Below are 21,855 nucleotides of genomic sequence, written 5' to 3' on the forward strand. Positions count from 1 at the left end.
TAAGCCAGCAATCTTATTGCATTATCATACACATAATCAGATCCCTGGAATAATTCTTATCATTATTACTAATTATTTAAATAAACACAGAAAACACATCTTAAGCTATTGGTGGCCGTATTTGTCCACAGTCTTGAAATTTTGATTTATAAAGGCGTTAATGGAAACCCTACATATGATGCCATGAAACAAAAGAAATCGCTAGTTGGCATTTAGGCTATAACAAATTATTTATCAAAAACTCTGGCGGCCATTTAGTGATGTCGTTGCTGTCGATGATTATTTTCAAAATCTATCGCTTGGATAATTACGTCAATATTTATTATTTAAATCGTGTATATGACATTCAACCTTCATGGAATTCCTTCCATTTTTAAAATAAGGATAACTATTACATCATTTATAACTTTTTGTCTGCCATCTTGGTTTTTTGTATTAATGTTTATAATGTATTTAAGCATTAAACTGTCTTCCTATGGCATCTAGGGTCTATATAATACAATCTTCATAATGCGCGCTTACATTATCAACTCATTTTAGGGTTTCTTTATTAACATTGTTTAAGCTAGACCAGGAAAACCGTTTGTTAACGACGATTTAATTCACGAGATGGAACAGCCATTTTGACGGTGATCAGTTGATCAGTGACGTCATAATGGTCACGTTTTGGGTGTCAGTTATACCTTTCTATACTTCACTTTGCCTTGGTTAGTTTATATAGTAGAAGTGACAAATAAATGTAAATATATTACTTTAGTATAAATTTTATCTGTTTTAAGCTTAAAAGACTTAAAATAAGATGTAGTTTTTTGTTGACCTTTATCTGTTTTTAATGAACTATGGGAATTTTCAATATATGCTATAGCGGAAATCCTTGGTGAATATAAAAACTATTGACGGCCATATTTGTCAATCTTCTTCAATTTTTAAAAAGGTTTAGGTGTAAATGGATACTCTATTCATAACTTAAAAGTACAAAAGTAAACAAATGGTCTGTTTTACTTGGTGTTAATGTTAAAAAAAATAATTACATGTGCATGATTGCAGTGGTCATCTTGAACGCCATCTTGAATATTTCAAAATACTCAAGGGTGCAAACACCACACTCACTTGGATCTTTTATACTATTTATATGTTCAAACCAATAGGTTACATTAAGTAGAGAACAAAACTACAAGTAAATATCAGATATTGTGTCTGAACAAACATCGCTTGTTGACATCAAAACTATGATATATGAAATTAGATTTTGGCGCCATTTCGCTCCGTCACTTTTAAAAGTTTCGGTGCGAGGTCCATACCAATCTGGAAATTATCACATACATACCAATGGGTAATATTCACCAGAGAAAAAAAAACTATATCAGAGATTTTTGGGTAACGGCAAAATCGTTAGTTGGCGTCCAGATTATATTGGTTTACCCATATCTTTCTCAATTTCGTTTGACCAATCAGTACAATCGTTACGTCATAGTATATAAGCAACGGCCTTTATAACAACTTTTTTGATAAAATGTTGCTTCGTTTTCACAGAGGAACAACCAAGATCATCATGAAGTATATAATGGCACGATTTTGCCTAATTATGATTTTCGGATGTTTGGATAGACTAAATATTTATGGATGCGCCATAAAACAAGACGGGTTCAACCAAAGTGTCCCATTTTAATGTATTCAACAACTTAGTTTAAAATAAAACAATTACAAAAATGTATTACGAATATTTTGAACTTACAATGCACTGAAGACGTGAATTATCGTATATACGAAACTAAAGTTGCTTACAGTAAGACGAAAGCTCGAAGCCATTTTTATACATTTATCTACATAAGCAAAGACCTGATTCTGTACTAGCTGAGAATTTTTTCTACTTGACTTATACAATGCAACACATACCGGTATATAATGATTTCCGTATCCTAGTGATTGGTGACTTCTATTATTAAGAATCCATTTAGTTCTGAAGGTTTTGCATCTTCCAGATTTTATCTTAAAGTTTGCTTGTGTAGCGGGATTGGCCTGGGTCAATCATCAGTGACCGAGTAGCTCAGTCGGTAGGGCATTCGGCTAATGATCGGAGGGTCCCGGGTTCGAATCCCGGTATGACCGCTACATTTTCTCCTCTCCTGCTACAAAATTGGCGCCCAACTAGATAACCCACGGTGGTGGTGTTTGGAAGGGTCTCGTATGTCTTCGAGGACGAAGACTTCGAGAAAGGAAAGGAGTTTAGCGGCATTGGACAGGATCGATCATTGGTGACCAGGTAGCTCAGTCGGTAGAGCACTCGGCTAGTGCTCGGAAGGTCCTGGGTTCGAATCCCGGTCTGGCCGCTACATTTTCTCCTCTCCTGTTACACTTGTTAGCGTCTGACCTGGTAAAATTACTAATATGATACACAAGTAAAGGAAGACAACTCTAGAGTGTATAATCATGCAATGGTTTTATAGAGGGATGGTGTTTTATACCGTACGGTTTACACAAATATCTCCTCTTCTCATTTATACATTGTATCGGTATCCGAGAACATCTACGATGGCTTCAAGTACCTACAAACCAGCTGTCTAGTGCTTTCAACATAAATTTACTCATGGTGTAATGGATAACTGTAAATTGAAAGGAATTATGTACATGTCTATCAATAATTGTTAAAGGAGTTATGTACATAATTATCTATAATTGTAAAAGGAGTTACGTACATAACTATCTATAATTGTAAAAGGAGTTATGTACATAACTATCTATAATTGTAAAAGGAGTTATGTACATAACTATCTATAATTGTAAAAGGAGTTACGTACATAACTATCTATAATTGTAAAAGGAGTTACGTACATAACTATCTATAATTGTAAAAGGAGTTACGTACATAACTATCTATAATTGTAAAAGGAGTTAGAATTATGTACTATAATTGTAAAAGGAGTTAGTACATAACTATCTATAATTGTAAAAGGAGTTACGTACATAACTATTATAATTGTTAAAAAAGGAGTTATGTACATAACTATCTATAATTGTAAAAGGAGTTATGTACATAACAATCTATAATTGTAAAAAGAAGTTATGTACATGTCATTCTAGTTAATTGTAAATTGTAAAGGAGTTATGTACATAACTATCTATAATTGTAAAAGGAGTTATGTACATAACTTTCTATAATTGTAAAAGGAGTTACGTACATAACTATCTATAATTGTAAAAGGAGTTACGTACATAACTATCTATAATTGTAAAAGGAGTTATGTACATAACTATCTATAATTGTAAAAGGAGTTACGTACATAACTATCTATAATTGTAAAAGGAGTTATGTACATAACTATCTATAATTGTAAAAGGAGTTATGTACATAACTATCTATAATTGTAAAAGAAGTTATGTACATGTCATTCTATAATTGTAAATGGAGTTATGTACATAACTATCTATAATTGTAAAAGGAGTTATGTACATAACTTTCTATAATTGTAAAAGGAGTTACGTACATAACTTTCAATAATTGTAAAAGGAGTTACGTACATAACTATCTATAATTGTAAAAGGAGTTACGTACATAACTATCTATAATTGTAAAAGGAGTTACGTACATAACTTTATATAATTGTAAAAGGAGTTATGTACATAACTATCTATAATTGTAAAAGGAGTTATGTACATAACTATCTATAATTGTAAAAGAAGTTATGTACAATATCCCAGATCTAGAAATGATCAGGACTGATCTTTATCAAAAAGCCGTTTTACGCGATGACTTTCCCGTGAAAGACGGCTATTTAAGACGACGGATCGAAACGCGAAAGTTGGGCCAAGTGGTTCCAGCGTCATTACAGAAAAAACTGTCAAAAGATTGTTTTACCCTGTTACTTGCATGTAATGGCGAATATTCTGATGACATTGCGGAAGTCGTACCGACAAAGAAGCAACGTTCGGGTAGTGTGATCGGCACCAATTCAAAATTACAATCACAACCCGACGATGTAGCGGGGGTACAGATATTGACTGAAACAGTGACAATCATTCAACGTGAGATTCTTTCGATGAAAAGTGCTTACACGGAACAGATAGATGAACTCAAAAACACAATGAACAAAATCATGAAAGAAAAAGAAAGTGCACAAACAAGAGCCAAAAAGTTTCAGGCTGAAATAAAGACATTAAAACACCAACTAGAAAACTGTGTGAAAGAAAATGAAACTGTTAAACAAAAACTAGAAGAAGTGGAAACTGAAACACATCAGAAAATCGAGAAATTAATCAAGGAAAACAATAAGCTTGAGATAAACGTTAATAACAATAAAGAAGACATTAATGAACAAAGCAGTGCAATACAGAAACTCAGTGTCAATACCGAGAAGAAACTTAATGTGGTAAAGTCGGGCATTTCTGAAACTAAGGAGAAGATATCAGACTGTCTAAACGTTGCACAAAGATACGATAACGAACAACAAAACGGTGTGGCAAGTCTCAAATACCAAATAAGGCTAACAAATCAGAAAATGAAGCAACGTGAAACGGAGTACAAAGACCTTGACGAAGAAATGGAAAAGCTAAAATCATCCACGTCAACTTTACAAAAACAGCAAAACTGATCTCAAAAAGATGATTCTTAAGAACTACAGAGACGTTAAACGTACATCTACAACACAAGAGAAATCGAATGAAACTGTATCTACTAAACCGACATTAAACCTATCGAATAGATTCCAGGTGTTACACAACACAAATAACGACGAGACGGAAAGCGAGACTGAAGAAACGACAAACAAGCGGACAAACGAGGAGCCAAAACCCATACAAGCTCACTATTCTTCATGCCTACAAGGCCATTCTCAAGGAAAATCTACAGCTTCCAAGACTAAAGTGATCCCAGACGAAAAACCTAAACCTATTCAAGTCCACTGTCCTTCGTCGGTGTGTAACATGCAGTATGGAGAATTTTGTGGTTTTAAGCCTGTAACTCGGCGGAAGGTTCAAAGATTTTATGTGCATGGAATCAACAAAGTCACTTCGTCTGAGAAACTGATGAGACAGTATCTCGAACGGAAAAATGTAAAAGTTACCTGTCTTCGATATTTTGAAAGAGACTACAAACGAACAGCATCTGCACAACTTAACGTGATTGACGACGGCGACTGTCTGGTAGGTAACCGTTCCTTCTGGCCAGACGGTATATACGTGCGTCCGTGGTTACCCCGCGAGGTGTTTTTAACTGAAAATGGACATAACTGAAAATCTGAACATTATGTGCTGGAATATTGAGGGGATAATGGCCGGTACGCCATATCTTCTTAATTGCCTAAATACACATGACATTGATATATGTGGTATTTCTGAACACTGGTTGAGAGAGTATAGTATGTCTTTCTTTGATACTTTTGAAGGTTGTTGTTACTCACATATAGCAAAACCAGTCTACGAAATTGACCCACTCCGTTATAAATGTAGTATCAGAGGTGGGGTTGGTATCTTGTTCAGACAAAAATCATTGATTGTTCAAGAGATCCCTGTGGATAGCCCTAGAATTATTGGATGTGAAATTCAAACCCAAAATGGGAACCACATATATTGTTTTTTGGCGTATATGCCAGCCTCCTCGAGGCCAATTGAACTATTTTTTGACCATATTGATCAACTGGAATCGCTTATTTCTGTTTACTCCGAAAGGGGACCAGTAGTGATTTTAGGTGACTTAAATGTAAAAATAAAGGGTCCTCGTTATAACTTTAAAGTTGACCAGAGATCCACTGCATTCCAGTTATTTTTAGATAGAATGAACCTAATATCTGTAAATGTACAATCAGATTGTAAGGGACCTGTTCATACCTTTTGGCCCCAGACTGGTAATTGTACTTGTATTGACCATATTATTGTTCAGTCTAATAAGTTTGACCTTGTTGAATCGTGTGAAGTTCTAGATGAAGAGGCTATAAATATGTCTGAGCACCGACCTATTGTATGTTCCATGAAGGTCTCGCCACTGTTAAAGCGGTGCAATACATCTAAGTTTGTAAAATATAACTGGAAAAAATCAATTGTAAACGGTGATATTAATAAATATAGATTGGAGCTAGAAAATGAATTAAGATTGATAAAATTGCCAAATGATCAAATATCTAATGAAGCTATAGATCAGTTGAACAGAGACATTGTATCTGCCATTTTACAATCTTCTAACTCAACCTTACCAACAATTAAGTACAAAAGGTATCTAAAACCATACTGGTCTACTGCATTATCAGAATTGCATAAAAATGTCCAATCAAAAAGACAAGTTTGGATAAAAGATGGAAAACCTAGAAATTTATCTAAAAGTTTTCTTGAATATAAAGAAAGTAAAACCTCCTTCAGAAGAAACCTCCGTGAGGCATTCAATAAGTATATGTCTGATCAATTTAATGAAATAGATAAATCTAGTGAAATCGATCAAAATTTGTTTTGGCAGTTATACAGAGGGAAATCTTTTAAAAATCAAGTACTTCAGACTGAAATGAAATACAATAATATTGTTTTACGTGACCCCAATAGCATTGTTAAAGCATGGGCATCTCATTTCGAAAATCTATTCCGAGATGCACCGAATAAAGAATTTAAAAGTAATTTTCATGCAGAAATAACCAATCGTGTGGCTGAAATTGAAGCACTAGTCCGTAACGAGGAGGATATATATCTGAATGAATGTGTTAGCACTTCGGAGATTGTTTTATTGTGTAAAAAATTGAAATCTAAGAAAGCAGGAGGATGGGATGGCTTAGTATATGAGCACATCAAATATGGTGGTACATTACTTTTTGATTATATAGCTAGATTGTTCAACTGTGTTATAAAAAACGAATATATTCCAAAAGATTGGAAAAAAGGTATTATTATAACATTGTACAAAGGTCAAGGTAAAAAGAAAGATGACCCAAATAGTTACAGGGGAATCACATTGCTACCTGTATTTTTCAAATTGTTTGAAATTATTCTATCGGAAAGAATTAAAACAGTTCTTAATTCTAACTTGTTTCCGAATCAACAGCAGTCTGCTTATCAAAAGAACTTGTGTAGTTTATGTACGTCATTTAGTTTACAAGAGTGCATTAATCACAATATCGAATATGGTTCAAATGTTCATGTTGCATTTTTAGACAGTAATAAAGCATTTGACACCGTGTGGCATGCTGGATTACTATACAAACTTTATGAATTGGGTCTTAATTCAAAAATGTGGATTTTACTAAAATGTATGTATACAAATGTTGAAAGTTGTGTTTTATATAATGGGTTAAAGTCTCCCATGCTCAAAATGGAACGTGGAATATTACAGGGAGGGGCATTGTCTGCCAAAATGTATTTAGTTTTTATTAATGATTTATTAAATAAAATAGAAAATTCTGGTCTAGGTGCAGTGATTGTAGATTTGAATGTTAATGTTCCCACACAAGCAGATGATATCTGTTTAGTTAGCACCAGTTTTAAAAGCCTTCAGAAAATGATTTTAATCTGTGAAGATTATAGTAGAAAATGGCGTTTTTCATTTTCTGCCGTAAAAAGCAAAATTGTAACTTTTACAAATCAAAGGATAAGAACTTGTACTGTGTATAATAATGCTTATCTTTATAATTGTATTATGCCACAGACTGAAGAAATTACACATGTTGGTATATTATTAAATTCCAAACAAAATTATTTTGATAGAACATCGAATGCTTGTAAAAAATTAAGGTCAGGTACAATGTCCATTGTCCGCTCTGGTGCTCATCCATGTGCCCTTAACCCCTTAACTGTTGCAAAAATTATCAAAATTAAGGTTTATCCATCTGCTTTATACGGTTGCGAGCTTTGGCAACTCACAAGAACGGAAATTACAATGTTAGAGAGAGCACAACACTTTATTGTTAAATCGATACAGGGATTCGAAAAGAGGACCAGAACGGATATGTGCACATCATTACTTGGTTGGACCTCTATTGAAGCGTATATAGACACCAGAAAATTGTTATTTTTTGGAAGATTATGTAGAATGAAACCAACATCTCTTGTTTTTAAAGTTTTTACTACTAGACTCCTTCTTTTTCGTCTAGGTAGAACATACCAAAAGGGATTTATTCCTGACATAGTAGAAATATTGAACAAGTACTCATTATATAAAGAGTTAAAAACATTTTTTGAAACCGGAACTTTTAGAAAGAATGTTGTTTGGAAAAAAATAGTCTACAATGCTGTTATGAAATTTGAGGAGCATAATTTTAATGAACATATGAAAATTGATACAGACTTTAGAAGATTTCGTGAATTACATAACGAACTTAAACCTTATATTTTATGGAAGCTAGCGCTTTTGTTCCCTCAATACAGAGAAATAATACATTATATAATGAAAATAGTTATAACTATACGTAGTTTGAATACGATGGAATTATGTCATAAATGTGGGTTTCTGTACACGGACCCTATGACACATTTAGTTCTACAATGTTCATATACCTCTGAGTTGAGAGACCAACTTTGGTGTTGCATAATTAATATCAGTGATATATTGTTTAGTGTATATTTACACTCGCTTACAGATGTACAGATATTTCATATATTGATTGGAGGGAATGTTTCCTTCACTATTAGTGAAGAAGAACTGAATGATTTCAGAATAAAATCTGTTGTCTATGTGTACAAGATGTGTAAATCATATTATGCTTAATCATGTATTAATTGAAAAAAGAGGAGTTGATATATTTTTAAAGTATAACACTTTAATGTGAATTACATGCTGTATCCTTAAAACTATAGAATAGATGTGCGAGACCGTAACGCCTTGCTGGTACTTGTAGGGCTCTGCCCACCCCTACTGTTAGTTGTATAATTTTGTTATAAATCTAATATAACAAAAGAATAATGGGTAATGAATAATAATTAAGTTAATAAAAAGCATCGGGTTGCACACTTTGTTATGCCATCCTATATTTAACATATAAATGAATATTTATAAGATATTTTGTATATACTAGTACTTATACTTGTACTTATATTATTGAACAAATAACTATTTATTAATGTAATGTTTACTTTGTATTACTCTTATATTTAAAAATGCTTTGTATATTTGTGTTTATTATTCATGCTTTTGTAATCTTCAAATTTGGAGGCAATAAAGAGAATAATAATAATATGTAAAAGGAGTTACGTACATAACTATCTATAATTGTAAAAGGAGTTATGTACATAGCTATCTATAATTGTAAAAGGAGTTATGTACATAACTTTCTATAATTGGAAAAGGAGTTACGTACATAACTTTATATAATTGTAAAAGGAGTTATGTACATAACTATCTATAATTGTAAAAGGAGTTATGTACATAACTATCTTTAATTGTAAAAGAAGTTATGTACATGTCATTCTATAATTGTAAATGGAGTTATGTACATAACTATCTATAATTGTAAAAGAAGTTATGTACATAACTTTCTATAATTGTAAAAGGAGTTACGTACATAACTTTCAATAATTGTAAAAGGAGTTACGTACATAACTATCTATAATTGTAAAAGGAGTTACGTACATAACTATCTATAATTATAAAACGAGTAATGTACATAACTATCTATAATTGTAAAACGAGTTACGTACATAACTATCTATAATTATAAAAGGAGTTATGTACATAACCATCTGTAATTATAAAAGGAGTTATGAACATAACTATCTATAATTGTAAAAGGAGTTACGTACATAACTATCTATAATTATAAAAGGAGTTACGTACATAACTATCTATCATTGTGAAAGGAGTTACGTACATAACTATCTATAATTGTAAAAGGAGTTACGTACATAACTATCTATCATTGTAAAAGGAGTTATGTACATAACTTTCTATAATTGTAAAAGGAGTTATGTATATAACTATCTATAATTGTAAAATGAGTTATGTACATAACTTTCTATAATTGTAAAAGGAGTTACGTACATAACTTTCAATAATTGTAAAAGGAGCTACGTACATAACTATCTATAATTGTAAAACGAGTTATGTACATGTCTATCTATAACAGAGAGCATTATTTATTGATGTCATGTCACCAGATCAGGAATCAAAATCTCGTGATAACCCACAACCTTTTAACTATAGACTGTCAAAGAAGCATGCTCCGCCAGCTGAGTGATGAATTTGAGTCCGTATTCAATACTATATTACAAACCACATTGTCTAGCTCCTTTTACAGTTTTAGAACTTTTTATTACCATATTTCCCATTAACACATATCATATCATTATTACAAGGTAAATATCCCCCCGTCCAAGTAATCACCACAACGCAATAATAAAATATCCATAATGCTATATAACGCTAGCAAAGTGAAGTCATATTCATACTATATAAAATAGTTAGTTTGTACTAGTTTGTTTATACTAGTTGTACAAGTTAGTTTGTACTATGTTTGTACTCGTTAGTTGACACTAATTAATACTATAAGAACTCCTATTATATGACACCTATAACAAGTGAGAAAAAAGCCATTTTATATCAGTCATCACATCATAGAAACTAATGAACAACAAACAGTGAACAAATACCGATGAACAAATAGATATTATAAATCATTATACTCGTATTCAGGATTCGTATGAATTATGTACATCCCACAGGATACAAGGTATATCATGTCATGGAACTTTTAGTTAAACCAATTATCGGAATTATTTCAAACCTAGAAGTTTCAATATTTTACATGTTCTTGTTGGCTCACAGCACGACGCGAGATAGCGTCTGACATTATTCTATTTGTGTTCTTTGATAATGCTGATAAGGCAACGTATTCGTAGCCTTGAATACTTATGGAATGATATCTTTAATTACATTGCAAACCAAAACCTCGTATATTTGCATACCACTGTACCTGAGGTTATGAAGAAAAGATCTCTGTGATAACAAAAATAGCTTCAAGTCACATAACTCGGCGTATGTTAAACGCCTCACATTAATGTTAGTCTTTTTACTCTGTCCAAACTGCCTTTCATACGAATTGCTGTTGGTGAGTCCAGTATCACCGATCTATTGTTAAATGTGAAGATTCCATGTCCGATAGAGCCGCGGTCGGTCTATTAGTGGTTCGCGTGTCCATGATGAGGATGAAAATGGCTTTCATGTTTACACACAATGACTGGGACGTGAGCGTGATGAACTATGTAATCACTGACGCTGCCTAAAAACGTTCTTCGGATCTTGCCCTGACCACGTGACCCTATCACGATCATTTTGGCACCAATTTCATTACATTTGTGTAGAAGCACGTGAGCTGGATCGCCATGGATTCGTGAGATAACGGCATTCAACTGTAAAAAAATGCAGAATTTACAATATAATTACATTTCACAAAAATGCAGAATTTACGAAAAAGTGACATTTCACAAAAATGCAGAATTTACGATAAAGTGACATTTCACAAAAATGCAGAATTTACGAAAAAGTGACATTTCACAAAAATGCAGAATTTACGATAATGTGACATTTCACAACATAAACGATTATCTGCACGAGTCTTAGTTATTCCTACTTTTTGTTGCTATTCTCAATCAACACACTTTTTCAAATTATATTTATTTCAAACATTACAACGTACTATTGCGTATTTCTCAGTTGGGATGAATTTATCTTAGTGCCTCAAAATCACAGGTGACTAGCATTACATAAGACATCGGGTTATACAAACTAGCACTAATTATCATATATGATATAACGTTACACCAACTAGCACTAATTGTCAATATATGATATAACGTTACATCAACTAGCACTAATTGTCAATATCTGATATAACGTTACACCAACTAGCACTAATTGTCAATATCTGATATAACGTTACACCAACTAGCACTAATTGTCAATATCTGATATAACGTTACACCAACTAGCACTAATTGTCAATATCTGATATAACGTTACACCAACTAGCACTAATTGTCAATATCTGATATAACGTTATACCAACTAGCACTAATTGTCAATATCTGATATAACGTTATACAAACTAGTACTAATTGTCAATATCTGATATAACGTTATACCAACTAGTACTGATTGTCAATATCTGATATAACGTTATACCAACTAGTACTAATTGTCAATATCTGATATAACGTTATACCAACTAGTACTGATTGTCAATATCTGATATAACGTTACATCAACCAGTACTGATCGTCAATATCTAATATAACGTTACACCATCTAGCACTAAATGTCAATATCTGATATAACGTTACACCATCTAGCACTAATTGTCAATATCTGATATAACGTTACACCAACTAGCACTGATTGTCAATATCTGATATAACGTTATACCATCTAGCACTGATTGTCAATGTCTGATATAACGTTACACCAACTAGCATCGATTGTCAATATCTGATATAACGTTACACCAACTAGCACTAATTGTCAATATCTGATATAAAGTTACACCAACTAGCACTAATTGTCAATATCTGATATAACGTTATACCAACTAGTACTAATTGTCAATATCTGATATAACGTAACACCAACTAGTACTGATTGTCAATATCTGATATAACGTTACACCAACTAGTACTGATCGTCAATATCTGATATAACGTTACACCATCTAGCACTAATTGTCAATATCTGATACAACGTTACACCAACTAGCACTAATTGTCAATATCTGATATAACGTTACACCAACTAGCACTGATTGTCAATATCTGATATAACGTTATACCAACTAGCACTAATTGTCAATATCTGATATAACGTTACACCAACTAGCACTAATTGTCAATATCTGATATAACGTTACACCAACTAGCACTAATTGTCAATATCTGATATAACGTTATACCAACTAGCACTAATTGTCAATATCTGATATAACGTTATACCAACTAGCACTAATTGTCAATATCTGATATAACGTTACACCAACTAGCACTAATTGTCAATATCTGATATAACGTTATACCAACTAGCACTAATTGTCAATATCTGATATAACGTTACACCAACTAGCACTAATTGTCAATATCTGATATAACGTTACACCAACTAGCACTAATTGTCAATATCTGATATAACGTTACACCAACTAGCACCGATTGTCAATATCTGATATAACGTTACACCAACTAGCACTGATTGTCAATATCTGATATAACGTTACACCAACTAGCACTGATTGTCAATATCTGATATAACGTTACACCAACTAGCACTAATTGTCAATATCTGATATAACGTTACACCAACTAGCACTAATTGTCAATATTTACAGTCAGTGGTGAATTGATAGTATAAACCCCGTTGATTTCAACCAAAGGCTACTCAACTTTATTTCTCGATAAATTGAGTATGTCACGCGCAATTTGGAGCCGCGCGGATGAATTTATGATGGTCCAAATCAGAAACTTTTGGTGTTTTCAGTAACCGAACGTACGTTCGATGAACATGTACATGTATCAAAATAGGTTTGAACACATATACATGTATGTGTGTAAATACAAATGTAGAAAAGTTACATTGTGTATGTTACTACCGTACCTCTTTGAGCAATGCTTCCGTGCGTATGATAAATAAACAATGTTGTACAATGTACAGTTTTGCACATTCCGATGACGTCGCAATGTTTACATGTTGTGTGTCTGTGAGTCTGTGTTGTTCTCTACAACATGTAGCCTAGATCTACATTATATTCGTATTTTTAACATCTTTGGTTGTACGCGAATGGATAAGATATGTCAGAACAACATCAGTATTTGAGTTGGATAAGTGTAACCAAAACGACCTAGCACGACAATGCATTTTTGTTCACCTCGGCGGATAGACAAGTCCTGTACGTTATCTAGAATCTACTGTGAATCGGCGAGAGTAGGACTTACATACACAATGTACGTTTGGGTGTTTCGAAATATCAATGAAACGGAATCCTTCAATTGTAGCTTTACAATACTTGTAATAGACACCTCTAATATTTACTGAAGTGTTTAAATCAACAATATAAATATAGCTAACATTTTGAGAGCGGTACAGTAAACGATTTACAGTAGTGGGCCTACCTGTGTTTGTACATGTTCCTCGAAACGACGTCCGATACATTTGAAAATCTCTAAAATCCGGAAATAATGACATGGAACTATGTAAACATCCGTGTATTCAAGTAATTTCAAACGTGAACTGATTAAGTAGAACTCAAGTGATCACAAAATTGAAGAAACTCTCTGTTTGTCACACCTACTTGACACAGGCGGTTTGAATCGGACGCCGCGTCACAACTACGTTAAATATCCTGCCACGTTATGAATTGTGTAAGCGTGTGAAATCATACGAAGCAAAATATTAAAACCAAACTGCTTTGCACCATTGTGTTTTTAACAACAGATAAATAAAATGATTTATAGTTCCATACCGGGAAAACCTCAGATATATGCTTCATCAGACGGAACTCATTTTATTGGTATGTTCATTGATAAATTGGCGGGAATTTCCGCCACTTCAAGTGGCTGTTCGAAATGCCTGTCGGAACCAAACGATATAATTCAATTTTAGTCTTATAAATGCCATCAACACTATTAAGGGTAAATTTTGAGCTATGAAAATAATAGTTAAGACTGTAAATATAAGGATTAAAGTCTCTTTCTGGTGGTTCTATCGAAGGATAAAGTTGAATAGGGTATCGATATTTGTTTCATGGACCGCTTTCGCGGTCCATTCCAAATATCGATACCCTACTCAACTTTATCCTTCGATAGAACCACCAGAAAGAGACTTTAATCCTTAAATATCTGATATAACGTTACACCAACTAGCACCGATTGTCAATATCTGATATAACGTTAAACCAAATTATGTTTTTGATAAATGTTAAATATTTAAGACTTTATTTTATATATGTATTTTAAATATCTATATAAGCTTTAGAATTAAGCATTTACTTGTTAAGTTATTTTTGTATCAACAATTAATATAATGCATCTGACTATACTTACATGCCATTCATGGAGCTTTTGTTTAATATGTTCCATAGTGTCCTGAATTCGTCGTTCTTCTTCGTTTATAACAGATTGTAAAAGTCCCGGTTCTGCTGGTGCCATGGACATAGCTGTTAAATAAAAGTAATATTTAGTGGAAGGCCCGATCATTAACATTTCGTCAAGGCTCTCTTTCTCTTTCCCGATCATTAACATTTCGTCAAGGCTCTCAATAAGTATTATTATTAAGTAACATCGCAACGTACAAATTCCATCCTCCGATATCACGAGGCTTCCTTATATTTAAGCATTGAACGTCTTTCAGTTGGCATTCATAGCCAATATGTATGCCAACTTGACAGAGGCATATTCCATGAGCGCTTCATGTTGGATTTGCCTATGTCCAGTTGGCATTTATATTGGCTATAAATGCCAACTGAAAGACGTTCAATGCTTATATTTACATTTGTCTACAATTTTATGTTGAAATACCAAAGGATTTTGCATCTAGAGTGAATTGATCATTCATTATCGTCAAGGATGGAACAGCCATTTGAACAGCTGTTTTCCGTGATCACTGGTACGACAATTGTGACATCACAGTGATAATGACGTAATGATATGATATTGAAATTCATAGTCTACATGACTGCCTTCTGTGCTTAGTAAGCTTACATAGTGGAACTGCAGAGAAAATGTAAATATACATGTATGAAGGATACTCAAACAAAGAGTTCACAAAATAGTATCAGATTTCTCAGCCTGTCATATCTATCCTTATCCTTCATATACACCCATGAAGGAATATTTTTCTCTGATACCTTAACTGTGAAATATAGTTCACATCTATCATACGGGAAGGCACTTCTGGAATTTTGAAGGGTTCCTTCGTAATTATCCTAGCGGTAACCTGCCAGTCTACAGATGCCGAATACAAGAAAATAAGATGTGATTGCTCTGCAGAAAGCAGAACAGAACGATCGTTAGAAATGACCCTCGATATGTGACCGAATGCAGGTATCTCTATTTGTGTCAAATCCAGATTAAAACTATTGTTGTTTTACGTTAACTGTGTTACACCCGTTAGAGTATTAGATCTTCAGTTATAACATGTAAGTGATATATACGGGCGTCTGTTTAGCGAGATATATCAGAATTACAGTCAAATCCAAAGCCGATATATAATAATATTGTGTATACACTGTTTATCTGACTTGGTTAGTTTTATTAATAGTTCATATGATTTAGTGACAATGTACGAATTTAACTTTGGCTGTTTCCATCGAAAAGGTGCGTTGATGCATAAACACTTAAATTAAAATTAAATAACTGACAATGATTTCAGAAAAAAATATCTTTGGATGATTCAGGAAATGCATGATGTCATGTATTGGAATAAAGTCTTTTGGATTCCCATTTACACTATAGAAATACGATTTCTCCATTGTAAATTGGAAATGACATTTATTGAGATTGGATAAAAGCAGAATGCATCATGTACATTGGCATTGTTATTAAAACATTATCACCTAAGATGAAACGGAAGAATATTAATAAATCTTCAAATACAAAGACAGGCAATATTTCCAGTGCGTTCATTACACATCTTTCTTTTCTTAATAAAAAACATTGGTTAGAATATATTTACATGAACAAGAGAAAAATGAAAAATAGGATCTGCTTATGTCATGAATATGCTAATTAACAAACGCGTATTCTCTTTCATTTGTATTGCAACTGCTACAGACTACATATTAGGTATAATAAACATGTATTCGGAAGCTCCACATACTCACCAGCATCATCCGTGTGACTACGCCGCGAACGTCTCGGTGAGCGACAAATATTTGCCAAGGCTGATATGAAAAAGCCATATCGTTTCACACTAAGCTGATGTTACAGTAAAAAATCTTTCTTTTATTTCAATTGATGGTTAAAGGCAAGTTCAGTTCTGAGAAGACATTTGTTTTTATCATTAGTAAGCCTAATGCGCGTCTTTAGTGTAAGCTTGATATCTTTGATATCGGAGATCATCTCTCATTACAAAACATAGGAATCATAATAACCAGTCTATCATCACAACAATCAATAGATTTCAAAAATTCATAAAACCAGCAGGGGCGTAGGAGGCGGTGGAGGGCAGGGGGGAAAACATTAATCCATTTTCGCCGAGTGAAGTGTTCTTGGAAGGAATTTGTATAGGCTTTGCCTGTTATCTAATCCAATTGTTAATACATGTACATTTTATTTAATTATATTTATGAGATGTGTTATAATTTTGTTTATATTTATTGTATTATCAATAAAATATTTTGAAATGAAATGAAAATGTTCTAAAAATGCACATTTGAAAGAAAAAAGGTCCTCCGGCACATTTTTCGTACTTCATTTTTAATTTTTTTCGTTGCGCGGCGCGATTCCTGAAACGTTCGAGCACGTAATGTTCACACCTTTCATAATGAAAATTCAAAACGCAAGAACTAGACTGAAAATGTCCATCAAAGGATTACACTATTTTAAGAAATATATCTTAAAAGAGACAATTCATTTTTATTTTGAGTTACACAACAATGTGCCAATGGTGTGAATCCGGTATGTTCAGATCGAACAGGGTTGCATAATGGTATGACGACATTCACAATTATCATTTGTAAATGCAGGTAACTTTAAATCGAAAAACTACCGTGTTAAGAACGCTTTAAAATCATCAAAATACATTGTAAAAGTCATTCAGGCACGAACTCCCCAGACAACAAAATCTCGCGCCTTTGGTGTTTGCAAAATATTGAGGACATTTTGGGGGACCCCCCCCCCCCCCCCCCCCCCCCCTCATTACGTTTTATCTTTTTTTACGCCACTGACCAGTTATGTTGATGGCTAGAGTACAATACCAAGTTTAAAATGACACACAAACACGTGTCCTGTTAATTTTCATTCTTTAATTGCCATTTACCACGGGTTAACATTCACCTAAGCACTTTGAGTTTAAAATATACTGAAACTTTAGTTCCAGTACTAGATTTTCTCACCCTAGTTTGAAACTTATGGTCTGGTAAAATTTAGAATCAGACATGTCCAAGAGACACAAATTGTCATGTCCAATTCCAGTGATGTTTTTAATATTCTAAAGATTGTTTGCCAGTCTAGTCGTACTGCTGTGCGTCATAGCATATTCGTCGACCTGTGTTACCTATTACAAATAATCTTCATTTTTATATTTCAAGTCTTTTTTCCCGATATGATAATTGTGAGCATATTTATGTAATGTGACTACAGTTGGTCAACAATTCTTAATAAAACATACTAGTTTACCCTTAACAAATCAAACTTACTTTTTGAAGTAAAGATAATGTTTATTAGCCTAACCTTTGTATCAGACACACACTTAACTCGGATACAAAAGATGCTCCACCGCTGACAAATGGTGTTTTTTTAATTATCAAAACAGCAGCAGACGATTTAGTATTTTTATTCAGTTACAAAAGTTACTTACTTTACACCAATACCGCCATTGAAAAGTTTGAGCTTCTAATTTTACTTCAAGTTGAAAATATAGAAATTAATTAATTGCATCCCGAAAAAATTCCGTGGCACTATATCCTATATGGAATGAAGTACTGATTGCTCATGACCCAAAGGCAAAATAAATTATTTTATATTATTTTTTGTGTTAATTAGACTTATGTATACACGATTAAACACTAATTATTGTTCAAATGATGAATATCGTTTATGCTCTGTCGGCGGTGGAGCATCTTTAACAAGTTTTGTGTACCCATGAGACAGCCCGTTTATGTACTCACACAAACTCTCCATTGCCTTGTAGTTCCCACAGTGGATGACGTGGACCTCGTTGTCCGGACGATGGACCTTCTCCATGTAATCTGTAATAATCATATATGTCATCATTATGGTTTGTGTGTATGTGCATTGTTAGGTATTTACAGTCACCATGGTGATCAAAAAAGTTATTGCAATAAACAAGAACGTTGGTATAAGCACAGAAAAATAAAGCCTCTTTATTATGATGATTATAGTGTTTGTAAGCGGCTGGTATATGTTGTGATATGTACAGTGTTCCCATATGTAAGTTATAAGTATCTTTGACAGCAGTCATATACAAAGTATAAGATGCTGTTATTTATATCTATATTTATTATGCATAGACACAATTTTTGTCTCATGTGCTTTTTTATTAAGTAGACATCGGGCCTTAAACACTGTATGGATCTGTTTTCTCTTTATAATAGTACGGTAACTTAAGAACTTAAAAAGTAAGAAATGTGCTAAACGTAGCTGCATTATCTTTGTGAAGGGGCGTTCGACCCAGAACTTCACTGAAATATATTATCGGAACCACATACGTGGCCATTAAAATGGTAAATGTACATGTACCCTTAAAGGCCTATAGCAATGACAAGAAAGAAAATGCCAATCAACTGACGTCACTAGAGATGTATAGATTGCATAAAACGATAAGCTTTAATACACTCTCAACATGTATAATGTCTATCAAGGAACGCAAACCGCAATTAAACAAAATATTTGGAAGAAGTGACTATATGCACATTGTACCAAAACGTAAGATCAATACCACCCTAGCTATAGCACATGTATGATGTATGTGTATACACATATAGTGATCAGTGACCATGTATATACATACACACGCATATCTCTAAATCACACATGTGCTATACATGATATACATAAAATATATAACAGGTACATATAAGTATTACTTACATTCCAATGCATAGTCTGAATGTTTGCTTCCGTCCATGCATAAAGCAACTATAGTTTTGTGGGCAGCGTTGCTGGCTGTCTGCTGTCCCTCCATGTTCTATTCTTTAGCTTGCACACGTACACAGGTTTTTACTAGTATGTTTGTCTGTAAAAATATCAGTGACCGACAACGAGATCTAGAACGTCACAATTACTTTCTCGAGGTCAGCGTATGTACATACGTGGTCAGTTCCAAGGTCAAATCTCACTTTATCTTATACAAACAAGTGTAGTACCTGCTGCATTTGTGCCACAGCCTTTAGATATAACTTAGAAGATGTCATACATAAATGAATAAGTAGGTCACAAATGGTGTCATACTATATATAGGTTATTGTTCGTTATATAGGCTATGACGTATGCAAACTCTCTTCTGTATTCAAATGCACATATTCCTCTGTAATAGATCTCCAAGATTGCGCAGAGTCCCGTCCTCATTTCCATCTTGGTGGTATCAAGTTTCAGCGAGGACAAGGACACAAATATCAAATGTTTCAGGGTTATTTACCTCGATATATTATACTACCAAAAGGCTGTATTCAGGTTTTGTCTAAAAGAGATATATGATAAAATACAATGTAACGAACCACATTTGCTTCAAAATATTATTTATACTTCTTAATATGAAATATGAATAATTAAATGTATTTAGTCTAACTTCATAGTTTTTGGCATACATTTCAACGCTGTACATTATTTATACATATAATATCGTAACAACACAGACTGGGACATTTATAATGGAGAAAAGTTTGTGTCAAAGCCACGTATATAATTAGTATATTTTATTTTCATATCAATAAATATTTAAATTAGTTAAATATTGGCGATAAACTTATATTAGTTGATCGGTGTAAGACCAAAAGAATAATGAATACGCATCATTATCACATAACGTACATGTACAATGTATCGCCGCTTTCTATTTTCGGCGTTATTTCTCAATGAACCTATAACCCATTCTACCTAAGTGACGAATATTTTTACCAAATACGACTTTAATGTTTCTATATGTACGTAGGACACCTCATACGTTTTTAATTACATCAGGCCTAAAACTTAGGTATTACTTTTAAGTCATAGATCGTTGTGTTGCTTGTAAATTTTGACAAATTATGAAAAACAATTGTACTTTTCAGTTAAGCACGTCCACCGCGGGGTTCGTAACATGTGTACCAAAAATCACTGTAGTTACTACGGTCTAATGTCTAGTGTGTGGATTCGACTTTACAAAAGCATCGAATCATTTTTGACATTGCCATACAACTGGCGGTTGTAAATTACATCATGCAAAAATGGCATATAAGAAGTTATTTCAACCATCACAAATACTCCTGTTAGTTTTTAGGAACACCGAATTTGGGGCGAAGACTAGTTCTACTGCTGTATTTGGGGCAAAATACGTGGATTTGTGGAGATGCACTTAAATATTGTTTTACCGAAAAACAGTATTTACAGTTAATTTGTCACACTCAAAACACTGTCTCTTTACATAAACTCTATCTTAACATGTTATCTACATAACGTATTGATCGTTAACATGGTTACTTAACTAATGATTTGTAAAATTTGTTATCCAGTAAAAATCCCAGTCAATTAGCATATACTATCTTACTATATTTATTTTTTAAACAAATGTTTGACAAATTAAATCAAACTCGAATCCAAAATTATGGAGAAAGAAAATGCTACATTACGAAAAAAACCATTTAAGTGGCATAACTCGGAATAATAACTGACTGACTAGCTCTATAGCTCATTAGTTTATTTGACCATTTTTAACTTCTTTATTAGGATTCACAATATGAGTAGTATACAATTATTTTTGTCTATTTCAGTATAATTCCGTTTGGTAAAGTCCCTTTTCTTTTCTGAAACATTGAAGGAACGTATGTGTTTTAACAAAAATATCATCTAGTCAATAATATCTTTTCCAAAAATAATATCTCCGGAGATATCCGATAATGAAGAAGAGACCAGGATAAGTTCTCCAGAGAACAATCTGATTAAAATACAGATCACCATTATACACTACGTTATACGGCACTTTTGTAGTGGATACTCTACAAGGACGTGGAGGCTAGGATAAGTTCTCCAGAGATG

General features: G+C 33.2%; 2 protein-coding genes and 1 non-coding gene across 3 annotated transcripts; 2 read left to right on the forward strand and 1 right to left on the reverse strand.

Annotated features, from left to right (window-relative positions):
• The first annotated feature begins 2,040 nt into the window (after positions 1–2,040).
• Trnai-aau (transfer RNA isoleucine (anticodon AAU)) lies at positions 2,041–2,109 on the forward strand. Its single transcript has one exon. It is a non-coding gene; the product is annotated as a tRNA-Ile (tRNA).
• A 1,598-nt stretch (positions 2,110–3,707) lies between these two features.
• Positions 3,708–4,589, forward strand: LOC138332659 (uncharacterized). The gene has a single exon (XM_069280654.1). It carries the CDS (start codon positions 3,708–3,710, stop codon positions 4,587–4,589), a length of 882 nt encoding a protein of 293 aa, XP_069136755.1.
• A 5,601-nt stretch (positions 4,590–10,190) lies between these two features.
• On the reverse strand, positions 10,191–21,848 carry LOC138333683 (universal stress protein YxiE-like). The gene is made up of 4 exons (XM_069282213.1): positions 19,714–21,848; positions 18,771–18,851; positions 14,986–15,098; positions 10,191–11,313 (listed from the first exon to the last, which is right to left on the reverse strand). The coding sequence occupies exons 1-4, from the start codon at positions 19,805–19,807 to the stop codon at positions 11,083–11,085; spliced, it is 519 nt and encodes a 172-aa protein (XP_069138314.1). The 5' UTR covers positions 19,808–21,848; the 3' UTR covers positions 10,191–11,082.
• Positions 21,849–21,855: the final 7 nt, after the last annotated feature.

This window comes from Argopecten irradians, chromosome 10 (assembly GCF_041381155.1).
Source record: "Argopecten irradians isolate NY chromosome 10, Ai_NY, whole genome shotgun sequence".
NCBI lineage: Eukaryota > Metazoa > Mollusca > Bivalvia > Pectinida > Pectinidae > Argopecten > Argopecten irradians.

Excerpts from the sequence above, each read along its gene's own strand:
- LOC138333683 (XM_069282213.1), bottom strand. The coding sequence starts at position 19,807 with ATGGAGGGACAGCAGACAGCCAGCAACGCTGCCCACAAAACTATAGTT. Across the intron at positions 18,852-19,713 it reads TTCAGACTATGCATTGGAAT|ATTACATGGAGAAGGTCCAT; the intron begins GTAAGTAATACT and ends TGATTATTACAG. Across the intron at positions 15,099-18,770 it reads CAAGGCAATGGAGAGTTTGT|CTATGTCCATGGCACCAGCA; the intron begins GTGAGTACATAA and ends TTTATTTAACAG.
- LOC138332659 (XM_069280654.1), top strand. The coding sequence starts at position 3,708 with ATGATCAGGACTGATCTTTATCAAAAAGCCGTTTTACGCGATGACTTT.